This window comes from Leptodactylus fuscus, chromosome 6 (assembly GCF_031893055.1).
Source record: "Leptodactylus fuscus isolate aLepFus1 chromosome 6, aLepFus1.hap2, whole genome shotgun sequence".
NCBI lineage: Eukaryota > Metazoa > Chordata > Amphibia > Anura > Leptodactylidae > Leptodactylus > Leptodactylus fuscus.
The window spans coordinates 42008575-42035935 of NC_134270.1; the positions used below are offsets into that span (position 1 = coordinate 42008575).

General features: G+C 40.5%; 1 protein-coding gene across 11 annotated transcripts in view; it reads left to right on the forward strand.

Moving 5' to 3' along the window:
* The window catches only part of CHD5 (chromodomain helicase DNA binding protein 5), a 133781-nt gene that overhangs the window by 10648 nt on the left and 95772 nt on the right, over positions 1 to 27361 (forward strand). For all 11 annotated transcript variants that reach the window (XM_075279768.1, XM_075279777.1, XM_075279778.1 and 8 more), the window contains exon 2: positions 1388 to 1518. In XM_075279768.1, the coding sequence (XP_075135869.1) occupies positions 1388 to 1518 (131 nt within the window). The remainder of the gene's footprint in view (positions 1 to 1387; positions 1519 to 27361) is intronic.

Genomic DNA, 27361 nt, shown 5'->3' on the forward strand with positions numbered 1-27361 from the left:
TTACCTATTGGAGGGCACCGCTCCCGATGTCTGTGCGACCTGCTCTACTTCTGGCCCACTGTTTAAAAAGTTTGAGGACCCCTGGCCTAGACCCTCACAGATCTGCTGTTTGTGTACAGTAATGTTTATATGCCAGTGGCCACACTGCTTACTCACCATACAATTTGGAGTTGTGAGTTTTGGTACTGCAGCACTGCCCTATAGACTTTGATGTGACAGCGCTACAGTACCTTAAATGAATTTTCCGGGCAAAAAATGTTTGTTTTTTTTTAAAGGTCTGTTCGTGCTAGTAATGGGTTGATAAGTACATCCATATACCTTTAGCAGTTATTGGGGTGATTTCTGGATGTCTCTGGCAGCTGCTGGCATCCTCTGTCTTTGTTTACATGATGTAACTTGATTTTGTGCAGATTCCTGTGTAGCTGCTACACTAGTTCACTCTCACTCAGCCCCCTCCTCTCTAACTCTGTTACAAAGCCCTTCCCCATCTCCCTAGCCTAGCGATCCCGCCCATTACTAGACCCTCCCACCCTCCCTGTCTCACTAAACCTAGCTACCCTGCCCATTACCAGCCCCTCCCATCACCCTAGCTAACCTATTCTGCCCACTGCTAAAAGACAGTAAGAGGGGAGGAGCTGTTTCCCGTACAAAGGAAGGCTTGGCAAATATTGATGGGGATAGGGGAGTTTGAAGAGTAATGGTGACATTCAGTCTCGGAAGCAGTGGAGCGGAACGTCACCGGATTATCAGAAAGTGTCCCTGGGGTGGTGACATGAACACTCCAGGGATATGGGTAATTATAGATTTTTTTAATTGAAGTAAATTAGAAGTTAGGCTGGGCGGGGGTTGTTTAGGGGTTAATTCTCAGTTTATCCTGGACAACCCCTTTAAGTCACCGCTACACTTTGTACAGCAAATGTGTTAAGTTGTTAGAATGGTAGCATCCTAAGTCAGTGACTCATCTACCTTCTAATATTTGGAGATTGGATGACAGAATTCTTCTCTGGAAGGTCACTAGCCTCCTAAGACAGCCATGGGTGGAATCGAATGGAAAAAAAATTGGGATATTGGTTGAAGAGGGGTGGCAATAATATGGGAAAAATATACCACTTTTTGTTGGGCCTAATTTTGAGAATTCTCCATAAAAATTGTTCGGAAATAACTGGCTTCCGAATACAAAAGGACAAGAACATCAATCTCATTTGCATTTTGTTTGTTTTTCTGTAATGGTTTTGACCTTCTGTTGAAAATAAATGTCCATCAAAAGCCCTTCAGTTTTAGGAATCGGGAATAGGGGTGCGTGTGTGTGCGGTGTTAGTGCTCGCGAAACATCTTTCTGCTTGATAGAGAAAAAATATCATAATGTCTGTGCCTTTTGTCTTTTTAGAGGAAGAAGATCGGGGTATGGAGGCCATAGACGACTTTTTTCCTGAAGAACAGATTGCCACTCAGAAAAGGAAAAAGTCCAAAAAGTCAAAGGAAAATAAAGTGACCAAGACAAAGAGAAGGAAAAAAGAGGTAAGGAAACACTTTAGTGGGATGGGTTTATTGGTCTATCTCATATCTGTATGTTTAGTCAACTATCTCTATTTTTCGATATCATATTTATCTAATTATCTATCTATCTATCTATCTATCTATCTATCTATCTATCTATACGTTATCTATCTATTATCTATCTATCTATCTATCTATACGTCATCTATCTATTATCTAGCTATACGTTTTCTATCTATCTATCTATCTATCTATCTATCTATCTATCTATCCGTCATCTATCTATTATCTAGCTATACGTTTTCTATCTATCTATCTATCTATCTATCTATCTATCTATCTATCCATATCTATCTATCTATCTATCTATCTATCTATCTATACGTGATCTATCTATCTATCTATCTATCTATCTATCTATCCGTTATCTATCTATCTATCTATCTATCTATCTATCTATCTATCTCCTATCTATCTATTTAGACATTATCTATGGATCTAATCTATCATCTATGTATGCCTTATCTATCCGTCAGTCTTTTGTCTATCTATCTATCTATCTATCTATCTATCTATCTATCTATCTATCTATCTATACATTATCTATCCATCCATCCATCCATCCATCCATCCATCCATCCATCCACCTATCTATCTATCTATCTATCTATCTATCTATCTATCTATCTATCTATCTATCTATCCATCTATCTATCTATCTATCTATCTATCTATCTATCTATCTATCTCCTATCTATCTATCTATCTATCTATCTATCTTTCTTTAAATTATCTATGATCTTGATAATTTATGCACATCTTATCTATCTGTTTGACTATCTATCTATCTATCTATCTATCTATCTATCTATCTATCTATCTATCTATCTGCTGTCTGTCTCCTAGGCCATTTTTTTTCTCTGTATCTTTCTCTCATACATTTTCATATCCACTTTCCATTAAGGGCAAAATAACATTTTGGAGCTAAAATACGCTCAATTATAGGGTAATTCGGTCCCTTTTCTCTGCATTGTGTTGCATGTTAGAAATCTCTGGAGTTTTATTAGGGTAGTCTGTGAAATCAGACTGCTGAGACCCGTCGTTTTGCATGGGTGCATTCCTAAATGAAGGTAGCTATTTATTTAAATGCGTTATATGGCAGCAAATGAATGTAAATGTGTTGCTGTAGCCAAGGACACAAAACCATAAGCTCAAGTCATTGTTTATCTTCTTTGTAATTCTGTATAACTGCGCCAATCTACTCGTCTGTAAATTTACTAATAAAAATTCTAATGTAATTCAGAACATGAGAATGTAAAATTCTCTGTATGTCAGGTGTTTTTTCAAGAAAGGAATTTTAAGACGTGGATTAATATAAGTCTGATAATCTGACTCTTGTCCTACTTTTTTAAATTTCATTCTATTTCTTTATATTTATTTATTTGCATTGAATGAAGCACAAGTATTTTTGCCATAGGAAAAGCTTTCTCAGTTGCCCACAGATGAGATGTGTACTTTAAATGTGTATGAATGGGACTACCATAATACTGCCCCTAAATACAAGTACATAACTACAAAAATACTGCCCCATGTACAAGAATATAACTGCTCCCTTTGTTCATAATTACTATACTTCTCTCTATGTACAAAAATATATCTACTATAATATTGTGCAACATTTAAAAGAATATAACTATTATAATACTGCTCCTATGTACAAGAATATAACTACTATAATACTGCTCCTATGTACAAGAATATAACTATTATAATACTGCTCCTATGTACAAGAATATAACTACTATAATACTGCTCCTATGTACAAGAATATAACTACTATAATACTGCCCCTATGTACAAGAATATAACTACTATAATACTGCTCCTATGTACAAGAATATAACTATTATAATACTGCTCCTATGTACAAGAATATAACTACTATAATATTGCCCCTATGTACAAGAATATAACTACTATAATACTGCTCCTATGTACAAGAATATAACTACTATAATATTGCCCCTATGTACAAGAATATAATTACTATAATACTGCCTTCTATGTACAAGAATATAACTACTATAATACTACTCCTACGTACAAGAATATAATTATATAATTAAAGAATATAGAATATAATTAAATATAATTACTATAACACTATCCTGTGTGTAAAAAAATATAACTACTATAGTACTGCTCCCTATTTTCAAGACTATAACTGTTATAATACTGCCTCTTATAGAAAATAATGTAACTTGTAATATACAAGGATATAACTGTTTGTTTTTTCCCCTCCTATATGATAGGGAATGTAGATTGTGATCCCTACTCTGTACAGTGTCGACAACATCTGTAAAGTGCTGCGGAATACATTGGCACCATATAAGTAAGCACAATAAATACATTAATAATAACTGCTATAATACTGCTCCTTATGGAACAGAATATAACTGTTATAAACCTGCCCATCCCCTCATGTATAAGAAGATAACAACTATAATACTGCCCCTTATACAATAGGATATTGCTTTTTAAGATCAGAGGCCAAGGATGATGAATAAGAAGGATTTCTGCACCATTTACTTGTCAATAACTGGACAGTCCAGTCCAGATCCAAAAACATGCATTTACCTTCTCACTAGTAGAACTTGACACCCTTTATAGTTTTCCCCATTTTTTGTTGTTGACGTATGACTCTGGCGGAGGCGTGCATGCACAGTGCTCTAAGGGTAAGTTCACACTGCTTTTTTTGGACCAGATTTTGATGTGGGAATCTGCATCAGAATCCGGTTCAAAAAACGCCTCCCGCGGCTAGCCGCGACTGCAGTGCCCTGGCATCCACTTGCGGCATTCCACTCCAGATTAAGCCCAAATGAATGGGCCTAGTCGGGAGGGAGTGTTGCGCCACGAACGCCCGAGGCTGATTTAGCTGCGGAATCCACAGCAAAAGAGGCAGCTCGCTTCTTTTTTCCGCGAGCGGGAAGAAACCGCTGACGGGAAAAAAAGAAGTGAATGGCTCCCATTGAAGTGGTTTTTTTGAGTCGGATTCCGCGTCAAAATTCGGTCCAAAAACCCCGTGTGAACTTACCCTAAGTATTGCATTTGTCAAACCCAAAGAGAGATGCCAAACAACAAGGGACAGCTAGCTGCCATTCATCCTGTGGTGGGTGACCCTCGGTGACAGGTGCTGACATAGGCCCACACAACCTTAAAGCCCTTTTTACTTAATTTACATATTTATAAAGAACGATGTTCTCAGTAACGGAGCAGCAGTCAGATATAACTAAGGCATATTTGCAAACTGTGTCAGAAACCTTACAAGGTAAAGGGATTAGATTAATGTCAGACTCTGACAGACTCCCTTTAAGACTCTGCATGTCTTATAAATGGCTATTCCAAAGAAGACTTGAGCCATTTTAGTTGGTCTCCTACTCGGTCACTTCCTGCAGACATGCGATGTGTACCCTATTTCACCTTCAGCAGTAGACAGCGGATTTTACATTCCATTGATTGATTGGAATTCGATGCGTGAGCTCATTTAGTGATGTCATCACTCCAGTCTTGGTGATGTCACAGGTCCCAACTCACGGACTCCAGGCCAGTCTGTAACTAGAATATGTAGCTCTTTAATTCCTGCTTCCTACAGAACCCTATCTAGAATGGTAATTTACTTTGTCAGTGATATATACAGTCTGCCATTAGTGAACACATCATCCCCCGATAGCCAGGAGTGTCACTCTGTCATCAAATGGGAAACTGATAAAGTTAAATGGATTTCTAATTGCAATTGCCAACATGACAAATGTTTCATTTCCGAATTTCTCTTAATTTAAGAAACTAAAGATTGTAATTACTGAGCCCCGTCAGGAGAATGTCAGCATCATGGAGTGTAACAGATTTCTGAGGAAGCTTTAGCTTGTTCTTATCTTCTTCGGCTGATATTGAGGCAGTCACAGCATTTAGGAGCGTAATGATGTCTATTAGTAAACAGTAATTAGCGTACGACTAGCGCAGTGACTAACGTACCGCACGACTCAGTCCCATTTTTATATGAACAGTGATATTCCCTTCATTGTGGATTCTGTGATGTATGAGGTGTTGTTGAGATGATGCTGCAAGCTGAGATGTCATCCTAATGCCTAATAATATTATAAATGTGAAAGTTTGTATGTTTGTGTGTTTGGACGTTTAGTCCCCAATCACGCAAAAACGACTGAATGGATTAGGCTGAAATTGCATACATACCTAGATGATCACCTGGAAGGAAACATAGGCTACTTGCGATCACGGTAATTCCAAGGCATTCCCGACTGCAACTGCCGAACGTATGCGTACGTAGGCGGCCAATAGGTTTGCGGCACTTGGTTTTGGGTGTGGGTTCCCGTCTGGGGGTGGGGTACAGGAGAGGAGTTCAGAGGGGGGCACAGGACAGGCGTTTGGGGGAGCCGTGGGTGCCTCCAAAACTGCGCGGGGGGAGGGGCCGTGAAACAGGAGTTGGAGGGGGCTGTACAGGGGCGTGCGGGAGATGAGTTTGGGGTTGGGGGACACCGGAAAAAATGGGGGGCAAAAGGGGGACCGCAATATGAGTGGGAAAAGGTCTCGCCCTGGCGGTGGGTACGCGCCCCTACACATAAATGTTGCACAGCCGAGACGTGGGCACCCGCGGAACGGCGCCAACAACTACACGTGGACAAAGTGTCGGGCAAAAGCTAGTATAGCTATATAGCCATGATCTCCTAGTCTCCTTCTTAAGCTACTAGCCTGTGAAGTTACATTAACTTGTTCCCTTCTCCTTCATCCTCACCATGTCCCAGTAAATCAGCGTATGTAGCTTAAAACTGCCTTTTCGATTCCCATTTGGTGCAGAGGAAGAAACAAGTAAAGAGCAAGAAATTAATATTCTATGACTGTGTCATTAAAGGGGTTGTCCAGGATAACCTGTTTTTTGCTAGGAGGCCAGGGAAGGTGAACCCACCCCCCTAAAAAAAAAAAAACTAATACTCTCCTGTCCCCGGTGCTCTGGTGTTTCTCATCGTTGTCCGTTCCTGCTAATCCTGGGTCTTGTTTTGGCGGAAGTCCTCGCGCACATGACCGCTGAGGGTAATCAGTGGCCTAAGCAAAGGAACCGAGACGTCACTCGTATACATCACCTGTGACATCCCGTGTCATGCGGCAAGGACTTCCTCTAAAATAAGACCTGGGTGCAGCAGGACTGAATCCCAGAGCACTGGAGACAGGTGAGTGTGTCTTTTTTTTGCCTTCCCCGGCCTCCTGACCAAAAAAAGGATTATTCTAGACAACCCCTTAAAGGAGGAAGGTCCTGTAGGACTGTAACTATATATTTCCTAATACAATGTGTGAAACAATCAGAACTCACAGGTGGAAGAGCGGTAGGTACAAAATATGTCAGACACAGGATTTTCTATAACCAAATGCAGCGATTTTCATTACATACCTTATTTTCTTCTAATTGCTTTAAAGTTTGTTAAGGTTTAAAATAAGAGTGGCAATAAAACAAAATGATACTGATCTCCTCACTTCTTAATTCTGCTCCTGCAGTTAGGTCCAGAGATATTTGGACTGTGACACGTGTTTTACCATTTTAGCTATTTACCAAAACATATTCAAGATACAGTTATATAATCAATATGGGCTTTATGTTTAGGGTATTCACATCCTAATTGGAGGAAGGGCTTAATATTTACTACTCTGTGATCTGTAGCTTTAATAATCTTAAAAGCTATGGGCTACATGGGCTAGTCCCTCATTAATCCGTCATCAATTAAGCAGGTAAAAGGTCTGGAGTTGATTCCAGGTATGGCATTTCCATTTGGAAGCTGTTGCTGTGAACCCACAACATGCGGTCAAAGGAGCTATCAAATCATCATTATGCTGAAAGAAGGAGAAATCCATCAGAGACAGCAGAAATGTTAGGAGTTGCCAAATCAACAGTTAGGTACATTTTGGTAAAAAAAAAAAAAGAAAAGAAGACAACAGTGGTAGATAATCAAATAATCCTTTCCATGGTGAACAAAAACCCATTCACAACATCCACCCAAGTGAGGAACACCTTCCAGGAAGTAGTAAAGGACTCATAAGAGCAAATACAGAAGGTTCCCCACAAGGTACAAACCCTAACTCAGCCTCAAAAATAGAAATGCCAGATTAGACTTTGCCAAAAAAACAACTAAAGAAACCAGACCATTTCTGAAACAACATCCTTTGGACAGATAAACGTAAGATCAACCCGTACTAGAATGATGGGAAGAAGAAAATATGGAGAAGGCTTGGAACTGTTTGTGATCCAAAGTACAACACATCCTCTATAAAACATGGTGGAGACAGTGTGATGGTATGGGCACATGGACATAGCCACTATGATAATGCTTCCTGTGTGCAAAATGACAGCTACTATGATATTGCCTCCAATGTACAAAAATATAACTAGTATAATACTGCCATTTTATACAAGAATATAACTACTATAATACTGCCACTATGTACAAGAATATAACTACTATAATACTGCTCCTATGTACAAGAATATAACTACTATAATACTACTCCTATGTACAAGAATATAACTACTATAATACTGCTCCTATGTACAAGAATATAACTACTATAATACTGATCCTATGTACAAGTATATAACTACTATAATACTGCTCCTATGTACAAGAATATAACTACTATAATACTGCCACTATGTACAAGAATATAACTACTATAATACTGCCACTGTGTACAAGAATATAACTACTATAATAATGCCACTATGTACAAGAATATAACTACTATAATACTGCCCCTATGTGCAAGAATATAACTACTATAATACTACTCCTATGTACAAGAATATAACTACTATAATAATGCCACTATGTACAATAATAATAATAATAATAATACATTTTATTTATATAGCGCCAACATATTCCGCAGCACTGTACAATTCATAGGGTTCAGATACAGACATACATAACAAAGAACGTCATTTCACACAATGGGACTGAGGGCCCTGCTCAAAAGAGCTTACAATCTATGAGGTAGAGGGGGTGACACAAGAGGTAGCAGGGGCGGCATTGCTTATACAGTGTTCAGACAATTTTGTGCAATAGGAATTGTGATAGGCTTGTCTGAAAAGATGCGTCTTTGGTTTGCGTTTGAAACTGTAGAAGTTGGGAGTTAATCTTATTGTCCGGGGTAGAGCATTCCAGAGAAGTGGTGCAGCTCGGGAGAAGTCTTGTATACGAGCGTGGGAGGTTCTGATAATAGAGGATGTAAGTGTTAGATCATTGAGTGAGCGGAGAACACGGGTTGGGCGGTAGACAGAGATGAGGGAAGAAATGTAGGGAGGGGCGGCATTATGGAGAGCCTTGTGGATGAGAGTAATAACTTTATATTTTATTCTATAATGAATAGGCAGCCAATGTAGTGACTGGCACAGACCAGAGGCATCGCTGTAGCGTCTAGCCTGATAGATGAGCCTGGCCGCTGCATTCAGAATAGATTGTAGAGGGGAGAGTTTAGTGAGGGGAAGACCGATTAGTAAGGAGTTACAGTAGTCAAGGCGAGAATGAATCAGAGAGACAATAAGTGTCTTTAGTGTATCTCTGGTAAGGAAAGGGCGTATTCTGGAGATGTTTTTGAGGTGGAGGTGACATGAACGTGTGAGTGATTCAATATGAGGGGTGAAGGAAAGGTCTGCGTCAAATATGACCCCGAGGCAGCGGGCATGCTGCCTAGGAGTTATAGTAAGGCCTGAGACTGCAATGGATATATCAGGGACAGATCTGTTAGATGTACAAGAATATAACTAAAATAATAATGCCACTATATACAAGAATATAACTACTATAATACTGCCACTATGTACAAGAATATAACTACTATAATACTGCCACTATGTGCAAGAATATAACTACTATAATACTGCCACTATGTGCAAGAATATAACTACTATAATACTGCCACTATGTACAAGAATATAACTACTATAATACTGCCACTGTGTATAAGAATATAACTACTATAATACTATTCTCCATATACAAGTATATTGACTTCTATACTGCCCCATTGTCCAAGAATATAATTTTTTATAAAACTGCCCTCTATCTGTAAAAATACAGAATAACTCATATAATACTGTTCTTCATCTACAAGAATATAACTGCTATAATACTGGCCCCTATGTATAATTATATATATAGTGGTTCTGCCCCTTTGCACAGGAATATGAGTTTTATAATACTTCCCTTTACCTACAAAAATAACTCCTATAATACAGTTGCTATGTACATGTATGTAACTATTATTTTATTATTATGTCTTCTATATTTTTACATCTAATACATTTTCGCATGCATTGTGTTGCATACCCCCCTGTACATGTACAATATAGTTATTTTTCCTATGTACATCAGATATACTGTATGTAATACATGATGTTTCCAGTAAAGAATTCATTGACTGCAATGCAGTATCTCATTTACAATTTCTCCCTTGTGGCACAACACAGCATTCCCAATACACGGTACTTGAAAGCCTTCCTCCACTTAACATTAAATCAAGATGAAGAGTTTGTGGGAAGGTGCAGGGAGAAGGCCAGTTGTTCAGGGAAAGGATTCCGCATCTCTTCAATTTCTCTGTGTTAAGTTTTAAAGGGACACAACAAGCAGGTCATAGACCTCACCTATTTATTACCTTATCTTATCTGACGCCTATGTTACTGCATAGAATTCTTGTTTCCCTCATCCCTTCCTTTAAGATCAGAGAAGCTTACCATTTTCCGCTTCAGGGCATAGCCAGGTGGCAACATCTTCACTACCCTATGGCACCAGGAATGCAGGTATATACGAGGGCTGGGGAGTTGGAGTTGGCGTATTAGACGCATAGTTTGCTTATTTTGTAGCAGATTTTGCTGCAGTTTTTTTAGCCCAAGTCAAGAGTGGCATCTAAAGGAAGAAGAAATATATAGGAAGCTCTTAGGGTAAGTTCACACGTAGTTTTTTTGTCAGGATTTTGAGGCCGTATCCGCCTCAAAATCCTGACCAAAAAGACGGCTTCCATTGAAATCAATGGGAGCCCCTCAGGAGTTTTTTCCAAGAGCGACATGCTCATCTTCCTCGCCGAGTCGCCTCGCGATTCGGCTTGAAGACACTCCCTCCTCCCGACTAGTCCTATTCATTGGGCCTAATCTGGAGCGGAGTACGCGGCTGGATGCCGGTGCAGTGCAGTGGCTTTCAGTCGTGGCTACCCGGCTTTTGGTCCGGAACCTGAGGCGACCTCCGCCTCAGGTTTCGGACCAAAAATTGACATGTGAACTTACCCTTTTATTCCTGTCTAGTAAATTCACTCCTGGCTTCGGCTCAAAAACCGCAGCAAAATATGCAATAAAAAAGCATTTTTTTCTGCAGCGTGTGGCCTCAGCCCATAAATGTTAGTACTACTTCAGTACTGCTACTCTGCTTACCCACCACCACAGCTACAGTTCAGATCCTCCACTGTGCCATGTGTGGACCAGAAGTTATCTCTTCTTTTGAAGTCCGTGAGAGCCTTGATGTGAGTCTCATAGACCTGCATAGAGAAAGTGACTCCGGGTCAATGCTGCAGAGTCTGTAGGAATCCGCAAGTCAGAATGCCAATCTCATGACACAGCGGGGAGTCTGAACAGAGGCTGTGCTGAATAAAAGAACCAGCGATTGAGCAAAGTAGCAGTGCTACAGATTACAAGATGTCTGTTACTAATGGGTACTACAAAAAAATTGTGGGAACCCTTCCTACACCATGAACTTAGTCATAGTCAAAGTATTCAGGTGCCTTAGTCCCCCTATAACTGTCCCTGCTTTGTTCAAGGTCCACCAAAGATTACATTTCTGACCAATCTTTCACCTGCCAAAAGGCCATAAAATTCTATGCTTCCCCTATGTCCCACTACTACTTAGATTTTCCTCTGCCAGTCACCATGGCTATATAGTCCTACAGTATTTGTAAAGTCTCATTTTAAAAGGACAGTGAAGACCGGTTCAAGATGTCATCCCAATGTCGCCACCAAATCTGATTCTTCTCACTATTCCTCCCCTTTAAATGTGATTATACAGCTTTAGGTTTAGCCGAGCCAAAGCTGCACAGAGCAGTCTGCAAAACTTTCTCCCATAAGCCCCCTGTCTTACTTAATGAGTCTTATGCTGATCTTTCCGCCTGTGATTTATTTTTAGCCTGTTCCTTCCCTATGGTCCAGACAATGAGAGTTTGTAAGGTTGGAATGCGGGGAGCTGAGCCGGGGGAAGCAGTGTTGTCTGGCAGGGGAATCCTACCCTCTTTCCAAGCCTTATGTAATATGACAGTGCAGCGAAGAGTACAGCTACACCTACTATAGAGGGTGTATGACTAGTACAGCACTCGCACTTACTCTGAGTACAAGGGCTAGACTTTGAACTTATAGAAGAGCTTAAAAGACAATTCCTTAAATGCTATTATCAGGAAATGCTGGAAATGTAGAAAAAAATCCCCTGACATCTATGTCTTACCATTCTCCATGACAGTACCACTGGCCAATCTGGTCTGGTAGTGTCAAACTGTTTAGCAATGCAAACAATTTTCAAGGGCACACCCAGTTGACAGTTAAAGGGGTTGTGTGGGGATTAGTAATATACTTAGCTGATGATGAACTATAGTAAAGCTAGCCCCCATAACATAATTAATGACCTGTGAGAGCAGGGGAGGATGGGGTAGAGTGGCTCAGGGAACCGATCGCTGCAATGCATCATGTGATCTGGGAGACGTGACATCGCCAACACCCCCGGGTCCAACATCAGTAATCCTCAGGACCAGGTAAGTATATTACTATTCCCTGGACATCTCCTTTAAAGGGATTCTACCATTAAAATCAATATTTTTTTCTCGTTGACATGTAGGAATAGCCTTAAGAAAGGCTATTCTTCTCCTGCCTTTAGATGTCTTCTCTACGCCGCCGTTCGGTATAAATCCTGGTTTTCGTCGGTATGCAAACGAGTTCTCTCACAGCACGGGGGTCGTCCCCAATGCTGCGAGAGAACTCTCCAGCGATGCCTCCATCTTCTTCAGGAACTTGCCTCTTCATGTTCTAGGCCTCAGGCAGAGCCGACTGCGCATGCCTGCGGCTCCAAGAAAAGTGGCCGCTTACACAGTAAGTAAGCGGCCATTTTCTTGTGGCCTGTGGGAAAACGCAGTCGGGTCTGTCCGGGGCCTACAAGTTTGACCGCCAGTGCCAGAAGAAGACGCGTGAAGAGGCCGTACCTGAAGAAGATGGAGGCATCACTGGAGATTTCTCTCGCAGCATTGGGGATGCCCCCAGTGCTGTTTAAGCGTTGGGGCCCGCCCCAAGTCCTGCGAGAGAACTCATTTGCATACTGACGAAAACCGGGATTTATATCGAATGGCGGTGCGGAGAAGACTTCGATTTTAATGGTAGAATCCCTTTAATTCCTACATTTTCAGGAGGAATAACAGAGTAATAAAATAACGGAGAGGTTACAAGGAAAAATCCATAATGTGGTAAATGCCATGTCAAAAGAGAAGATAACTCCTTTCCAATAGATTTCTCTTATGGTAGACCCTAATGATACCATATACAGAGAAATGAAGGGTCTCCACAAGTTTTCCCTATCAGATAAGAAGTTCCATAGTTGTCTTGTAGCCACTTATCTATCTTACAATATCATAGTACTGGGCTGTGGCAGGGAAGTGTTTTAGGAATTGCCTGTCGCCAGGTGTATGCAGGAGTCATGCCGCCAGATTGGCGCACGTACATTTCCAGGTGTCTTCCCCATTCTCTATGGACATCATTAATATTAGCCGGGGCTGCTGAGCCCTCCGCTGTGGATTTATAGACCCTCGTGCTTCTTGCTTTGAGAATTCACCTTCTCTTCCACTTTTAATTAGTTCAGGAGACTTGTCCTCGGATAATTCTAGATAATAATGTTTCTAGTAGGGAATCCATTCAGTGAAAGATAAGCAGAAATCTAATTATTCCCTTGTCTGAATTCTCTCCTGGAAAGATTTTCTTTTGTAAATATATTTTTCATTTTATATCCTTTGTTGTAATTTTTTTTTTTGTGAATTGTATCTTCTATTCAACCATGAAAAATGTCTTCATCTTCTCTGACCTTCGGGATTGTTAATAGGAAGAGGTAATTCATAAGCTCGTGTATCAGGAGCTCTATAATAAACATTGTGTAAATAAGGGTGCATTCACACTGAGTAAACGCTAGCTTATTTTGTAGAGTAAAATTACACTTGTAAATTTTGCTATCCCATTGACTTCAATGATATTTTTTTACAAGTGTAAAAATACGCCTGTAAAAAATACGCCTGTAAAAAATACGCCTGTAAAAATACGCCTGTAAAATGTCATTGAAGTCAATGGGATAGCAAAATTTACAAGTGTAATTTTACTCTACAAAATAAGCTAGCGTTTACTCAGTGTGAATGCACCCTAAGGGTGCATGCACACTACGTAACGCCGGGCGTGTATGAGAGCCGTACACGCCGGCATTACGGCAGACTGCCGAACACTTCCCATTCACTTCAATGGGAGCGCTCGTAACAGCGGCGTTTACGAGCGCTCCCATTGAAGTGAATGGGAAGTGTTCGGCAGCCCTGCTGTAACGCCGGCGTGTACGGCTCTCATACACGCCCGGCGTTACGTAGTGTGCATGCACCCTAAGAGTGCAAAAGCAGTGTGAACGGTGACTGATGCACCTACAAAGCCATTATCCATGATGGTAGGAAGTAAGAATTAGACACGGGGAGTTGGCAGTAGTGTAGCACTGTTGGTAGGGATTGCCACATATGAAGCAGAGCTGACACGGTAAGTAGAGTCAACTTAGCAGACACCAGCGAGGCAGAGTAGACTTGCCAAATACTGGAATAGCGCTGCTGAGACTAGCAAATTGCAATGCTGGTGTACTAACCCTGGAGACAAATAGTGGAGTTGACCTGAGGCCAATGGTGGTGTAGCAGAGCCAGGACGATTGCTGGTGTAGCGGAGCTGAGGCCAAGGTGAGGTCAGTGCTGGTATAGCCAAGCTGGAGGCCAGTATTGGTGTATCAGAACCAAAGCTGGTGTAGAAGACCCGAAGTGGTATGTTGGGGTAGTAGAAATGAAGGTCGGTGCCGGTATAGCAGAGCTGAAATTAATGCTGATGTAGAAGAGTTGGCGTGGAACTTAGGAGTAGCAAAGAGGACTAGTCCTGTATATCAGTGTGACAGCAAGTTACAGGGAAACAAGGACTAACCTGTATATTCTGGGAGCGTCCCACTGACTGTGTCAGGATTATATAGTGTTATTAGTATATAGGTAGACATAAGTTATTCAGCTTGCCCCAAAACAACCTGATGCGACAATTGTAGTGTGGTCCGGAGGTGGGCAGTGCGCCACACTGGGACAGATGAGTAACTGTGAATGGCATCTTTTCATATTATACTGCACTCAGTAGTGTAACTAAAGTCTTGTGGGCCCCGATGCAATCTTTTGTCTGGGGCCCCCTACCTCATCCCTATGGTGAATTCTTGATAGCGATGGAGTTTAATCCACCTTAGTGTGGTTAGGGTAATCTGTGGGTCTCCTTGGTTTATGGGCCAGATGGAAGCGCAATCTGAATACTGATGCCAGTGTTTATGGGCCCCCTAAGACTCCTGGGCCCCGGTGCGACTGCACCCCCTCAAGTTACGCCCCTTGACTGCACTGTGCTGTTCCTCTGTTATTCCTACTGAATAACTTGACAACTAGGTGTTACCTTTCCCCTGGAGACTCCTTGTGCCCCCATACAAAGGCCATACACTGATACAGCTTATCATTGATCTCCTGCAACCATTCAGTGTAATGAATTACTGCTGGTGGCTGCGATGTTCTGCAGACACATTATAGCAGTGCTAATAAATGAGCCCTAATGAACGGAGTATTCTTCTCGTCACAGTGCACAATATCCTATTCTCATCATCCTGTATGCGGAGAAATACTGCAATCAGATTGCTATTTCTCAGCTGGTAAAAAAGATTAAGCAGAAAACCATCTGTTAGTATTTTTGACGTGGAACAAAGTGAGCTATCAGTGAATTTCTACCTCCCCCGCCTTCATTCGTCTGCCTCTGTGCTGTGCCAAAATAATTAGTATGATGACTTTTTCTAAATAAAAAAAAAAAAGTCTGCAGGAATCCAACAATGAAAATACATTGTAAATCTAATTATTACTATGGAGAAGAACATTAAGAATCCAGCATGGACAATGACTCCTGTATTATTAATGAAAAATGATGAGTGTAGTATTCCAGATTAGGGAGGAATTTTACTAATAGTTCCCTGGGGTTGAAGGGGTCATGTCATGAGGTGTTAATAAACCGGGACCATACGGGTTGTCGGACCATACGATAGTCCAGTATGGAAAAGGGTTGTATTTATTGTCCATGGCTACCATTATGATATCCACACACAGCTGGTGTCACACAACTTTCCTTAACCCCTGAATATCCGACCTGTGTTATTATATGGCGATAATCCTATAATTGCATATTGTGAGTTACTAAATGGATTTGTCCCTCTAGACTGTAAGGGTGAAATTCGCCATAAAATGAGCGCCATATTCAGCCATGTAAACATGCCCTAAGGAAGCTTGGTAACAATTCAGGACAGATTGCAATGGTGGACATATTGGATGTCACAAAAATAAACGAAACTACATTTCTCCCTTTAAGGCCGGTTGCAGATGACTGTGCTACAACTGGCCTACCATGAATTAAGAGCATGGCTGCACACGGAGGAGATGGTGATGTCCCCGTGAGCTGCCCGTGCACGGGCCGTGCTTCTGCAGCTTCTTTCATTAAATTAATAGGAGCCACGGAAGCATGGGCTGCAAAATAAGGCAAGAATAGGACTCGTCCTATTTGGTGCAGCCCGGACTATCAGCCAGCACATGGGACCGTGAAAATCATGGTCGTGTGTACTGACCTATAGAAAAGTATGGGTCAGAGAGGTGCGGTTTTCTTGAGTCAAATCCAGGAGTGGATTGAGCAGAAGGTAGAAGTAGAAGAGCGTCCTATATATTTCCCATTCATTTTGTGGCCATTCTTGGCTTTGGCCCCCCCAAAAAAAACCACAACAAAATCTGCAACAAAAATTTAGCTTTTTGGCAACATGGGTGCTTTCACACAGCAGTGTTTGGTCGGTGATTGTGAGCCAAAATTTGGAGTGGAGACTACATAGAGATCAGTTCTTTGTTTTTAACCCAGTCTTAGTTTTGGCACACCATTAGAGATGAGCGAACACTGTTTGGAACAGCCGTTCCGAACAGCACGCTCACAGCATGCTCCCATAGAAGTGAATGGAAGCGGACGGCACGCGGGGGGTTAAGCGGCTGGCCGCCGGCAAAGTCTGCGTGCCAGGTGCTTCCATTAATTTCTATGGGAGCGTGCTGTTCAGATCGGATGATCCGAACAGTATTCGCTCATCTCTACACACCATCACTGAACAAATCACCGTGTGAAAGCAGCCTAAGGCCTGGTTCACATCTGCGTTCGGTAATCTGTTCCGGGAGTCTGCATGGGGACCCCCGAAAGGACTACCAAATGCATTGGCAAGCGGTGTGCAGTGAAAACACACAGATCCCATAGACTATAATGGGGTCCATGTGCTTTCCGCACGGTGTCCAAACGGAACATGCGGACAGAAAAGTACTTCATAATCTACTTTCCTGTCCGCATGACTCGTGCAGACACCGTGCAAAAAGAACACGGACCCCATTGTAGTCTATGGGGTCCATGTGCTTTCAGTGCATACCGCTTGACAATGCGTTCGGTAGTCCGTTCAGGGGGAGTTCCCATGTGGACTCCCCAAGCAGATTACTGAATGCAGATGTAAACTGGGCCTAACAATGATTGTGTGTTAATAGCACAGTCCGAGCAGGTGTCAGAGTCAGGCTGTGGAAAAATAGAGGAGTCAGAGTCAGTGGTTTGGCTTACCAACTACAGACCCCTGGTTAATATATACATAGAGGACAGGAGGGAGCTGAATTTTTCACTTGTATATCCATCAGAATGCAAATTGCTGTTTTTAGCAGCCTGCAGTGTATCTATAGACCTGTTAGCACAGGCTGCCTTAAACAGGTGTGTATTGTAAGTCGTAAACTTAGGTAATATCACTTTGACAAGAGTATTATGGGTCTTATGGTTGATTTTTTTTTTTATATTCTGCATGAAGGACGGACACCATCAACACAGGGCCCCTGTACAAGAACAATACGTGGGCATCTTAATTTCCAGGTCTGAATTTGGCGGTGGATATGGTACAGCATTTTACCTGACAGAGAGTTGTAATATAAAAACAGCTTGTCTGACTGCATTCAATGGTGATGTCATTGCAGCTTATCCGAATGATACACATTTGTGATGTCACTTTGACCTGTGATGTCATAAAAACACCATTATTATGTCATCGTAGCTTACCAGTTTGACATTTGTGTTGTCACAACTACCTAACAGACAAACGTATGATGTCAGAGAGCCTTTGTGTGTATATATATATATATATATATATATATATATATATATATATATATACTTTATGCACTTAATCATTTCCAAATTCCAAGCATATGACGCAGTGGAATAGAAGGAAACAGCCAGTATTATTTTTGGGCCCCTTGTTTGCAGGGTTCAGGTTGCACATATGATGAGTCCACCTCTCTATTGTATTTTGTAACCCTGCAGGTAGACAGGCCAGCCCACTGCATGTTTAATACATTATATATGGCGTATGTGAATGGACATCCCGGCTCTTTCTTCTCCGTGTGGGGACTGTTTAGACAGATTCTGCTGAGTTCAACATTTTGGAAAATCCTGTTGCGGAAGGAGCTTGTAAAGTAAAGGAAAAAGTGGAAAATGAATAATTTGAAACATATGGGGAGCCGAGCTGAACAGTAAACACAAATCCTGGGGAAACAAAGACGGTAGTGAGCCTGTGAAAACATACAGGGGCGTTCTCGGGAAGGTCACTGAAGAGAAATCTGAAATTTGAGCTTTATTGTGCCCCAGTTATTGCCAAAGCATAAAAATATTACACTATGTTATCTTATGTGTGAGAAGTAGAAACCTAGAGTATAGGTGAAATGGTCATTCACTAATATACTGAGGTGAGAAGGGGGCTAGCCAACTCCATTCTTGAGATTGTGGAGGTGGTCTCGTAGTCATCCTCAATCACTCAATTACCTTAAAGGTTCTGTCCATTTTTGCAAGTATATTTCTATTGTTCTAATACTTTGCAAATTGTGTTGATGAAAATTCTCCTGTTGCTTTGTGTATGCAGCCCTTCTGCAGGCCTAAGCGTCTACATGGTTACAGACTACAAACAAATCCAGTGTGTAGTCTGATTCTGTTGTCATGTTCTGCTCTCTCTACCCTTGTTCTGGATAAATAGGGGCAAAGGGCCTGGAGTAACACATGACTGCAGGATCAGATGACAATGACAATGAATGAGAATATGGAAAACTATAACATAAGATATTTAAAGATGACCTTTCTCCACCGCCACCACCTCTAACTTTTTGCATTCCTTATTGGGTGCTGCTGCACAAATTCTGACACAGGTGGATTTTTTTCTCTAGCCCCCGCCATTCCTGAGCAATCATATCTGTTAATTTAGGCAAGTTATGCTCTCTACTGTCAGATGGGTGGTGCGTGTCTTTCTGACATATCAGAGCCTTCCTGCACCTCTTGCACTGTTAAATGGGTTTTGCCTGGGTTTTCGTATATAGAATTTAGCCCTCTACATAAAAGATAGAAAACACTAACAGATTAGTATAAACTCAATGTGAAATCCGAGCACACGATCAGTATTGTCACTATCACATCTATCAGTATTGTCATCAGCATCTTCGAGAGTCTATGTATTCTTGTTTTTTTCTATGTAAAGCTAAAAAAAAAAAAAAAAAAAAGAGATGGGCAACACTGTTGTACACTGAGTAAAAACGGGTGCAGGCCTGACCAAGTGCCAAAACAAAATACTTATGTGTGATTGGATTGGCCGAGTATGCAAGTCTTTACAATGGGGATGGAAAGAGAAGGTAAGCTGGTGCTAGACTACTCAGTTTATATTTTGGGGAAGGGGGGTATCAGGCATCATAAGATTCATAATTGATTCTTCCTTCCTATGACATCATTTGTCTGTGCAGAGTTGGGAGGCCCCATCAATATAAGATAGTTGGTTGGTCCTGATGAAATTGGTGGGTTCAGCTGACTTATGAGTATTGGGTCCCCTACTCTTCATCTTTAATGGGGATTTCCAGTCAAACTGGAAATCCTAGGGGCAGGATGGGGTGAAGTTAAAAGAAAAAAGAAGGGATACTAAGCTATCCCCGTTCTTCCATTGTGGCATTGGGTTCTCCATTTCATCCTGTGTCTGTGCTGGTGGGGCGCTGATACGTCACTGGTACCCACCATGTGACTACTGAGACCAGTGACTGGCCATAGCGGTCACTTCCAGCCTGACCGGTGTGTGTACAGGATAGAACAGGTAACCCAATGCTGCAACAAAGGACCGGTGGTAGGTGAGTGGGAAACCCATTGATTTCCCAGCACAGGAATAAGGCATAGTTGTCAGTCTCACTCACATTCACCTTCTACAACACTCACATTCACTCACATTCACCTTCTACAGACAACAAAATAGTACAGAGTCTTTCCTTGATCACCTTTTCTGTATTTTTTTTTACACCTGTCAGCCCTATAGGGCTGTATTATTTGTAGGTACACTGATATCAGGGTCCCCCGTTCATTTCTAAGTATAATGGCTCTGTCCAGGTTTCTCTTTTACACGTCAGAGCAGTTGAATTAGACATTTTATGATGTATAAAATATGTGCGCCCAGATTACCATCAGGATTACAGAGTAAGCATTAAACAGGCAATATAATTTTATATAGGTATAGACGTGACGGAAGAGACGAGGGCTAATGGCGCTGGTCACAAATAAGACACAGTGTAATACTCAGGTAACGTTGGATTGTTCAGTCTTCAGTGAAAAGTCTTTTATTTGCATTTCTTTTTTGTTGGATATTCACAATTCTACATTCTAGGCCCTAATAGATGTTCTCCAAGGTTTATGATGCTCCTCAGTACCTCACCATTATCATCTTAGACCATTGGAGTCCTGGGTTGAAATCTGTACAAGGGATCAGTCACGGATGACTGTAAAGGGTGCATTCACACGATGTATTTTGGCTCGTAATCTGGCACGTCTATGTCACGGGAGCTTTTGCGGGCCATATACGCTCCCATTGATTTCAATGGGAGCCGGGATCGTATACGCGGTGCTATTTTGCAGCCGTGATTTTGCACCCTAAAGAGCAGCAAAAGACGTGTGTAGCTCTATGAAAGCCCTGTCTTGGAATCTGGAGTCTGTGTCTTTCACGGGGGGTTCATTTTATGGGGTACTCTGTCTGTTTTGGGGTTCTGATATGGAAAAATCCAGAAGGACTAAAATAATAGGTAGAGCTGCCATAATACTTGTTATTGCGCCTAAATAATGGCACCATTATATGCCAAATAAATTAACTTAGTGTCGACACACCTATACCTATATAACGGTACTAAAATAATACAGTCGGCATCTTATCTTCGATTTGAGAGAACATGGCGGGGGCTTGAAGTTTATGGTAGATTGTGGTGTATGGTAGCGGGCATTTACCCTAGCTATGCTCTGGCCTTGGACTCTGTGGCTAGTATAGTATGAGGGATCTTTGACTTGCACCGTTTGGTGACTGGGGGTGCTGTGGCTGGTTTGGCTAGCACTTTATAGGCTCTATGGGGGGACATTCATTATTGTTCCTACGCCAGTTTTGTGTTTGCAACTTTTTAAATGGCTGGAGTAGATTTCAGTGCAGGCGCACGGCCCGGCGCCATTCTTTATAAATCTCTGTGTCTGGCCCCTTCAGGAGTCACTTTGGTTGGCACTCAAAGAAGGTGCTGTGACTGTCTGGTAATGTTAAACGATGGGTGAGAACCACATTCATGTTAAAAATGTTAACTAGGGGAAAGTGGAAATTTGACACATTAGGGGAATTCATTAAGGGTGGCGTTTTCTTAAGTCAGGCTTAAAAAAGTCCCCAGCTGGTATGAAACGTGCCGGAATTTTTAAGAGGTTTCGGCCACTTAATAATTCAGGCGCATTCCTGAATTATTAAGATAGCGTGAGTTACAGTACATTCAATTTGGTCTCTGCCTTCTTTCGTAAAAAGTGGTGAGCTGGGCATAGAAGACACAATATGGTGCAAGAAAGGGCTGTACACTTATTTTTTTATGCTTATTTGTATAGAGCCATCATATTCCACAGCGCTTTACAGACATTGTCCCATGTAGGGCTACAATCCACATTCTCTATCAGTATGGAGCATGGGGGGAAGCCCACACAAACACAGGGAGAACATGCAAACTCCTTGCAGATGTTGTCCTTGGCAGGATTTGAACCCTTGACTCCAGCGCTGCAGTGCTAACCATTGAGCCACCCCCCTCCCTGATAAAACTGCTTTGAGCTTGAGTGGCAGATATCCTGGCTGTCCTGTACACCAATAATAAGACATATCTCCACCCCTCTATGGCAGAGAACGGGTGTCAATGGATTAGGGTAGGTTTACACCACCATTATAGGATAAGAGCAACGCACTTTTACGATGATATAGTAAAGGATGCAGATGGAGCACATTTACTCTAATGTAAGAGTGATAGATGATGGATACTTTCTTCCATCATATTTGTTACTTTTCTAATGGAAGAAAAACGTGTGCATGTGGGACATTTTTGTCCATTACAAACGTAACCAAACATGGCAGATGAAAGCTTCCGTTGTGTTTTTTACATTAAAGTGAATGGGAATGGACACAAATGGAGGGACTTTTGTCTGCATCTGTCACTCTATTGCTGTTAAAGTCCATTGCTCTCATCCTATGAGGGGTGAAACCAATGGTCATTTATATTGAGGGTCTTAATCAGTCACATGACAAACACGGATGGCGCCAAGTGAAACCTATTGATACAATGGAGTCTGGTGGGTTTCTGTCATGCTGTCTTTTATTTTACAAATAGTGCTACATACTATGTTATTTTGTCTGGTACTTTTTAGGGAATCTGCAACCAAAGCTTCAGGTGAGAACAGAGCCTTATTGGGATAGGATATGTCTATGTTACTGTTAATGTGTATTTTGTGTTGTAACAAGTACATATGGCGAGCAACATGTGGCGCCCAAGCGATTGGTAGGGGATAACTGCTTTTGCAAAAGGTATAGAAATGGAAGTCGGAGGTTCTGACTGTGTCTGTATGTTTATAGGGGTGTTGGGTATAGTAAGCACATGTGTGACTGTATATGTGTGTGTACGTGTATCTACGGATGTGTGTTCATGACTCTCTCTCCTTTGTAAAATACTGAATAGACCCCTGACCATAGAAAGAACATAATCTCTTTTGATATTGATAGATAGATAGATAGATAGATAGATAGATGATAGATAGATAGATAGATAGATAGATAGATAGATGATAAATGATAGATAGATAGATAGATAGATAGATAGATAGATAGATAGGGATGATAGATAGATGATAAATGATAGATAGATAGATAGATGATAAATGATAGATAGATGATAAATGATAGATCGATAGATAGATGATAAATGATAGATAGATAGATGATAGATAGATAGGAATGATAGATAGATGATAAATGATAGATAGATAGATAGATAGATAGATAGATAGATAATGTAGATAGATAAATGGGTAGATAGATAGATAGATGGATAGATAGATGATAAATGATAGATAGATGGATGATAGATAGATAGATAGATAGATAGATAGATAGATAGATAGATAGATAGATAAATAGATAGACAGATGATAAATGATAGATAGATAGATAGATGATAGATAGATGATAAATGATAGATAGATAGATGATAGATAGATGATAGATAGATAGATAGATAGATAGATAGAAATGATAGATAGATGATAAATGATAGATAGATGATAAATGATAGATAGATGATAAATGATCGATAGATAGATAGATAGATAGATAGATGATAGATAGATAGATAGATAGATAGATAGGAATGATAGATAGATGATAAATGATAGATAGATAGATAATGTAGATAGATAAATGGATAGATAGATGATAGATAGATAGATGATAAATGATAGATAGATAGATAGATAGATAGATAGATAATGTAGAGAGATAAATGGATAGATAGATATATAATGTAGATAGATAAATGGATAGATAGATAGATAGATAGATGGATAGATGATAAATGATAGATAGATGGATGATAGATAGATAGATAGATAGATAGATAGATAATGTAGATAGATAAATGGATAGATAGATAGATAGATAGATAGATGGATAGGTGATAAATGATAGATAGATGGATGATAGATAGATAGATAGATAGATAATGTAGATAGATAAATAGATAGATAGATGATAGATAGATGATAAATGATAGATAGATAGATAGATAGATAGATAGATAGATAGATAATGTAGAGAGATAAATGGATAGATAGATATATAATGCAGATAGATAAATGGATAGATAGATAGATACATGATAGATAGATAGATAGATAGATAGATAGATAGATAGATATGAGATAGATAGATAATAGATAGATAAGATAGCATCAAAACAAAATAGATATTTTTAGAAATAAAGAAAATGATATGGAAACATAAATAAATAATTCACATATGAAATCTGATTCCAGAAACTATTTTGTATCTAGGTACGGTAATAAATATTAAAAATTCATCAGCCGTTATCACGCTGTGCCGCCTCTCGCTGTGTCCAGTAATCTAAGAAGGATATTTTTTATTTCAACCATGCTAACATTAAATCTGATGCAGGGATCTAAATACGGTTAAAGGAATATTAAGAAATGATTTTAAAACAAATGTGATAATTTTGACGTGTTTATTTTGTTGCATAATAATAAAATGAATATTGCTAATAAAATTCAATTTAAAAAGTTTAAATATTGTTCCTTTTTTATTTTTTTACATTATAATAAGGAGGGTAAAAGAAACTATCGAAAAATATAAAAATGTAGAATTAAAACAAATGACCATGGATTAGAATATGTGTCTGAATTCATTTTGTATTCATTAACTTGTCTATGCTTCATTATAAAATTAAAAATCTTGAAGAAAATTTTTGCCATGCATTGTATCATATTTTTTTTCATTTATTTTTATTTTTTTTTTGCATTATAATAATTAATATTAATACACAATACGAATACAGAAATCTTCATATTGTATGACGATAAATCTCATATATAAATAAAAAAATAATAATCCAGCGTGGATTGCAATATATGCATTTATTTTATTGCAGTATTATAAAAAATAATGTGTATAAAAAAAATGGCATACATTGAAAAGTACTCATATAGGAATAATTTGAAAAAAAAAAAAAAAAATTATTGAAGAAAAATAAAATAGCCAGACCCTGGCCGCTGAACAAAATGACATTAATGCTTTGTCCATATTCTCCTCCTATTCCATTTTCTTAATGACTTTCTCTTTTCATTTTAATCTTAGATTCATGTAACTGAAAGCCCTTGTTATGCAGCGGTATAATGGAGACGGGAGGGGGGGAGGGTACAAAGAGTGAAATCATTTCAACCTGTACAGAGTCTGTTACCATGGAAACCAATTATTCAATGGCTAAATTATAACTGTTTATTACAATCATCTCGGGGGGGAAAAAAAAAATCTCGTTTTTTGCATCATGTGGACGTCCGCAGCTGAATTTTCTATTCTTGGTAATATTTAAATATTATTAATAGAGAAAATTCTGTAGAGAATACATGAATAAAGCCAAAATAATTTCAGTGTATTCGGCGTATAGTGTGCGGAGCGGTAGGAACGTTACATTGAATTTTACTTGGTTTTCTTTGTTGTGTAGAAAATGTTGATGCAAAGCGGGAAAAAGAGGAATAATGAGCAGGATTGTCTGCATTATGGATGGAATGTGTAAAAAAATAAAATAAAATTTGTAAAAAATAAAAAAAAAATTCTTCATTCAGTAGCGCAGGAGATTTTCAGTGCCTTCGGCAGAGACAGAGGTGTAGGGTTTGACATGGCAGTATTTTTGGGACCCCTCAGCTGAAATTGTGTCTTCCGGTGTCAGGACGGCGTCTTTCATATCACATAGTAGTAGGATAGGTGGATGAGATTGTGAATGTAGAGTTATCTTTTATGCGGTTTCATAGTTTTTTCTTCGCTCTTACAATGAGTCGGTGACAGGCTGTACCCCAGGCGTATATGTTATAGCGCTCCCATAGGGCTGGGCAATCAGGTGAATTTTTGACTAACAGCAGACAAAGGTATTAAAGGGATTGTCCAGGACAAGGCCATAAATATCTATTTGGTGGGGGACTGACTGTCAGTACAGTATACCAGGGGTTGGCAACCTTATGTACTCCAGCTGTTGCAAAACTACAACTCCCAGCATGCATACTTGCTCTGCTGTTCTTGGAACTCCCATGGAAGTGAATGGAGCATGTTGGGAGTTGTAGTTTCACAGCAGCTGGAGAGCCGAAGGTTCCCTACCCCTGCTCTATACTATACACTATATGGAGCCAAGAGTGGATAACTCCATACTCTGAATAGTGACTGGACACCCCTTTGAGAACAGTGTTGAGGGTACTGTTAGGGCTAGTTCACACGGGGGGCAAGGAGGCGGATTTTGACAGCGGATTTCGCCTCAAAATCCGCCTCCATACAATGATGGTCTATGGAGACCACTAGCGTTCTTTTTTCCACTAGCGGCATGTTGCCGCTAACGGAAAAAAGAAGCGAGCTGCTCTTTGTTCAGGCGAGCTGCCCTTTCTTCCGCCTGGCGGTAGCAACTTCCGGAATCGGCCTATTCGTTTGAGCCGCGACTGTGACGGTCATGGCAGGCAGGTTTTTGGTGCCAAAATCCACCCCCCATGTGAACGAGTCCTTAAAGTCTGTTCACACGGTGGAAAATAAAGAGGAATTCTGTTCATTTTCCACCATCGGCATTTTCGCCACAGTCTAGCGGCAACGGGATGCAGTGCATCAACATTCCGACGCGGCATCCCGCTCCTGATTAGGCCAGAATGAACAGGCCTTATCAGGAGGGAGTCTTGAGCCACGGACTCCACAGCTGAATCAGCCACAGTATCCGCTGCAAGATCGAACAGGGCGCTTCTTTTTTCAGCTTCTTGCTACGACCTCTGCCTCCCATTGAAAACAATGAGAGGCAGATTCCAGGAGGCATCTGCACCGGATTCGGGGGTGAAATCCACCCCCAGATCTGTGGTAAATTTCTGCCATGTGATCCTAAGGCTGGGGCCCCACGGGGTTTAATCGCCATGATTTTGTGTGAAAAATCGCAGTGTTTTACAGTCGGGTTAAAGTGGATGGGATTATAGCGAATCCCATGCCCTCTTTGTGGTAGAAACTGCAGTGTCGACACGCTGCGATTTCCAAAATTGGAATATAGCATGTCAATTATACCTACGGAAACGCTGGCGGTTTTCAATAGGTATAATTGTAACAGAAAGTTCGTAGAGAAAAACTGTCTAAGGCCAGGACCCCATAGTCCGGAAATGCAGCAATTCGCCTGCAGCAGAAATGCCGTGGGAAAAATCGCGGCTTTATACAGTAACAGCAAAGTGGATGGGATTCATGCAAATCCCATGCCCATTTTGCGTTAAAATCCGCAGAGCAAACACCCTGCGATTTTGAAAATCTGCGCAGTTTTGGAAGTCGCAGCATGTTAA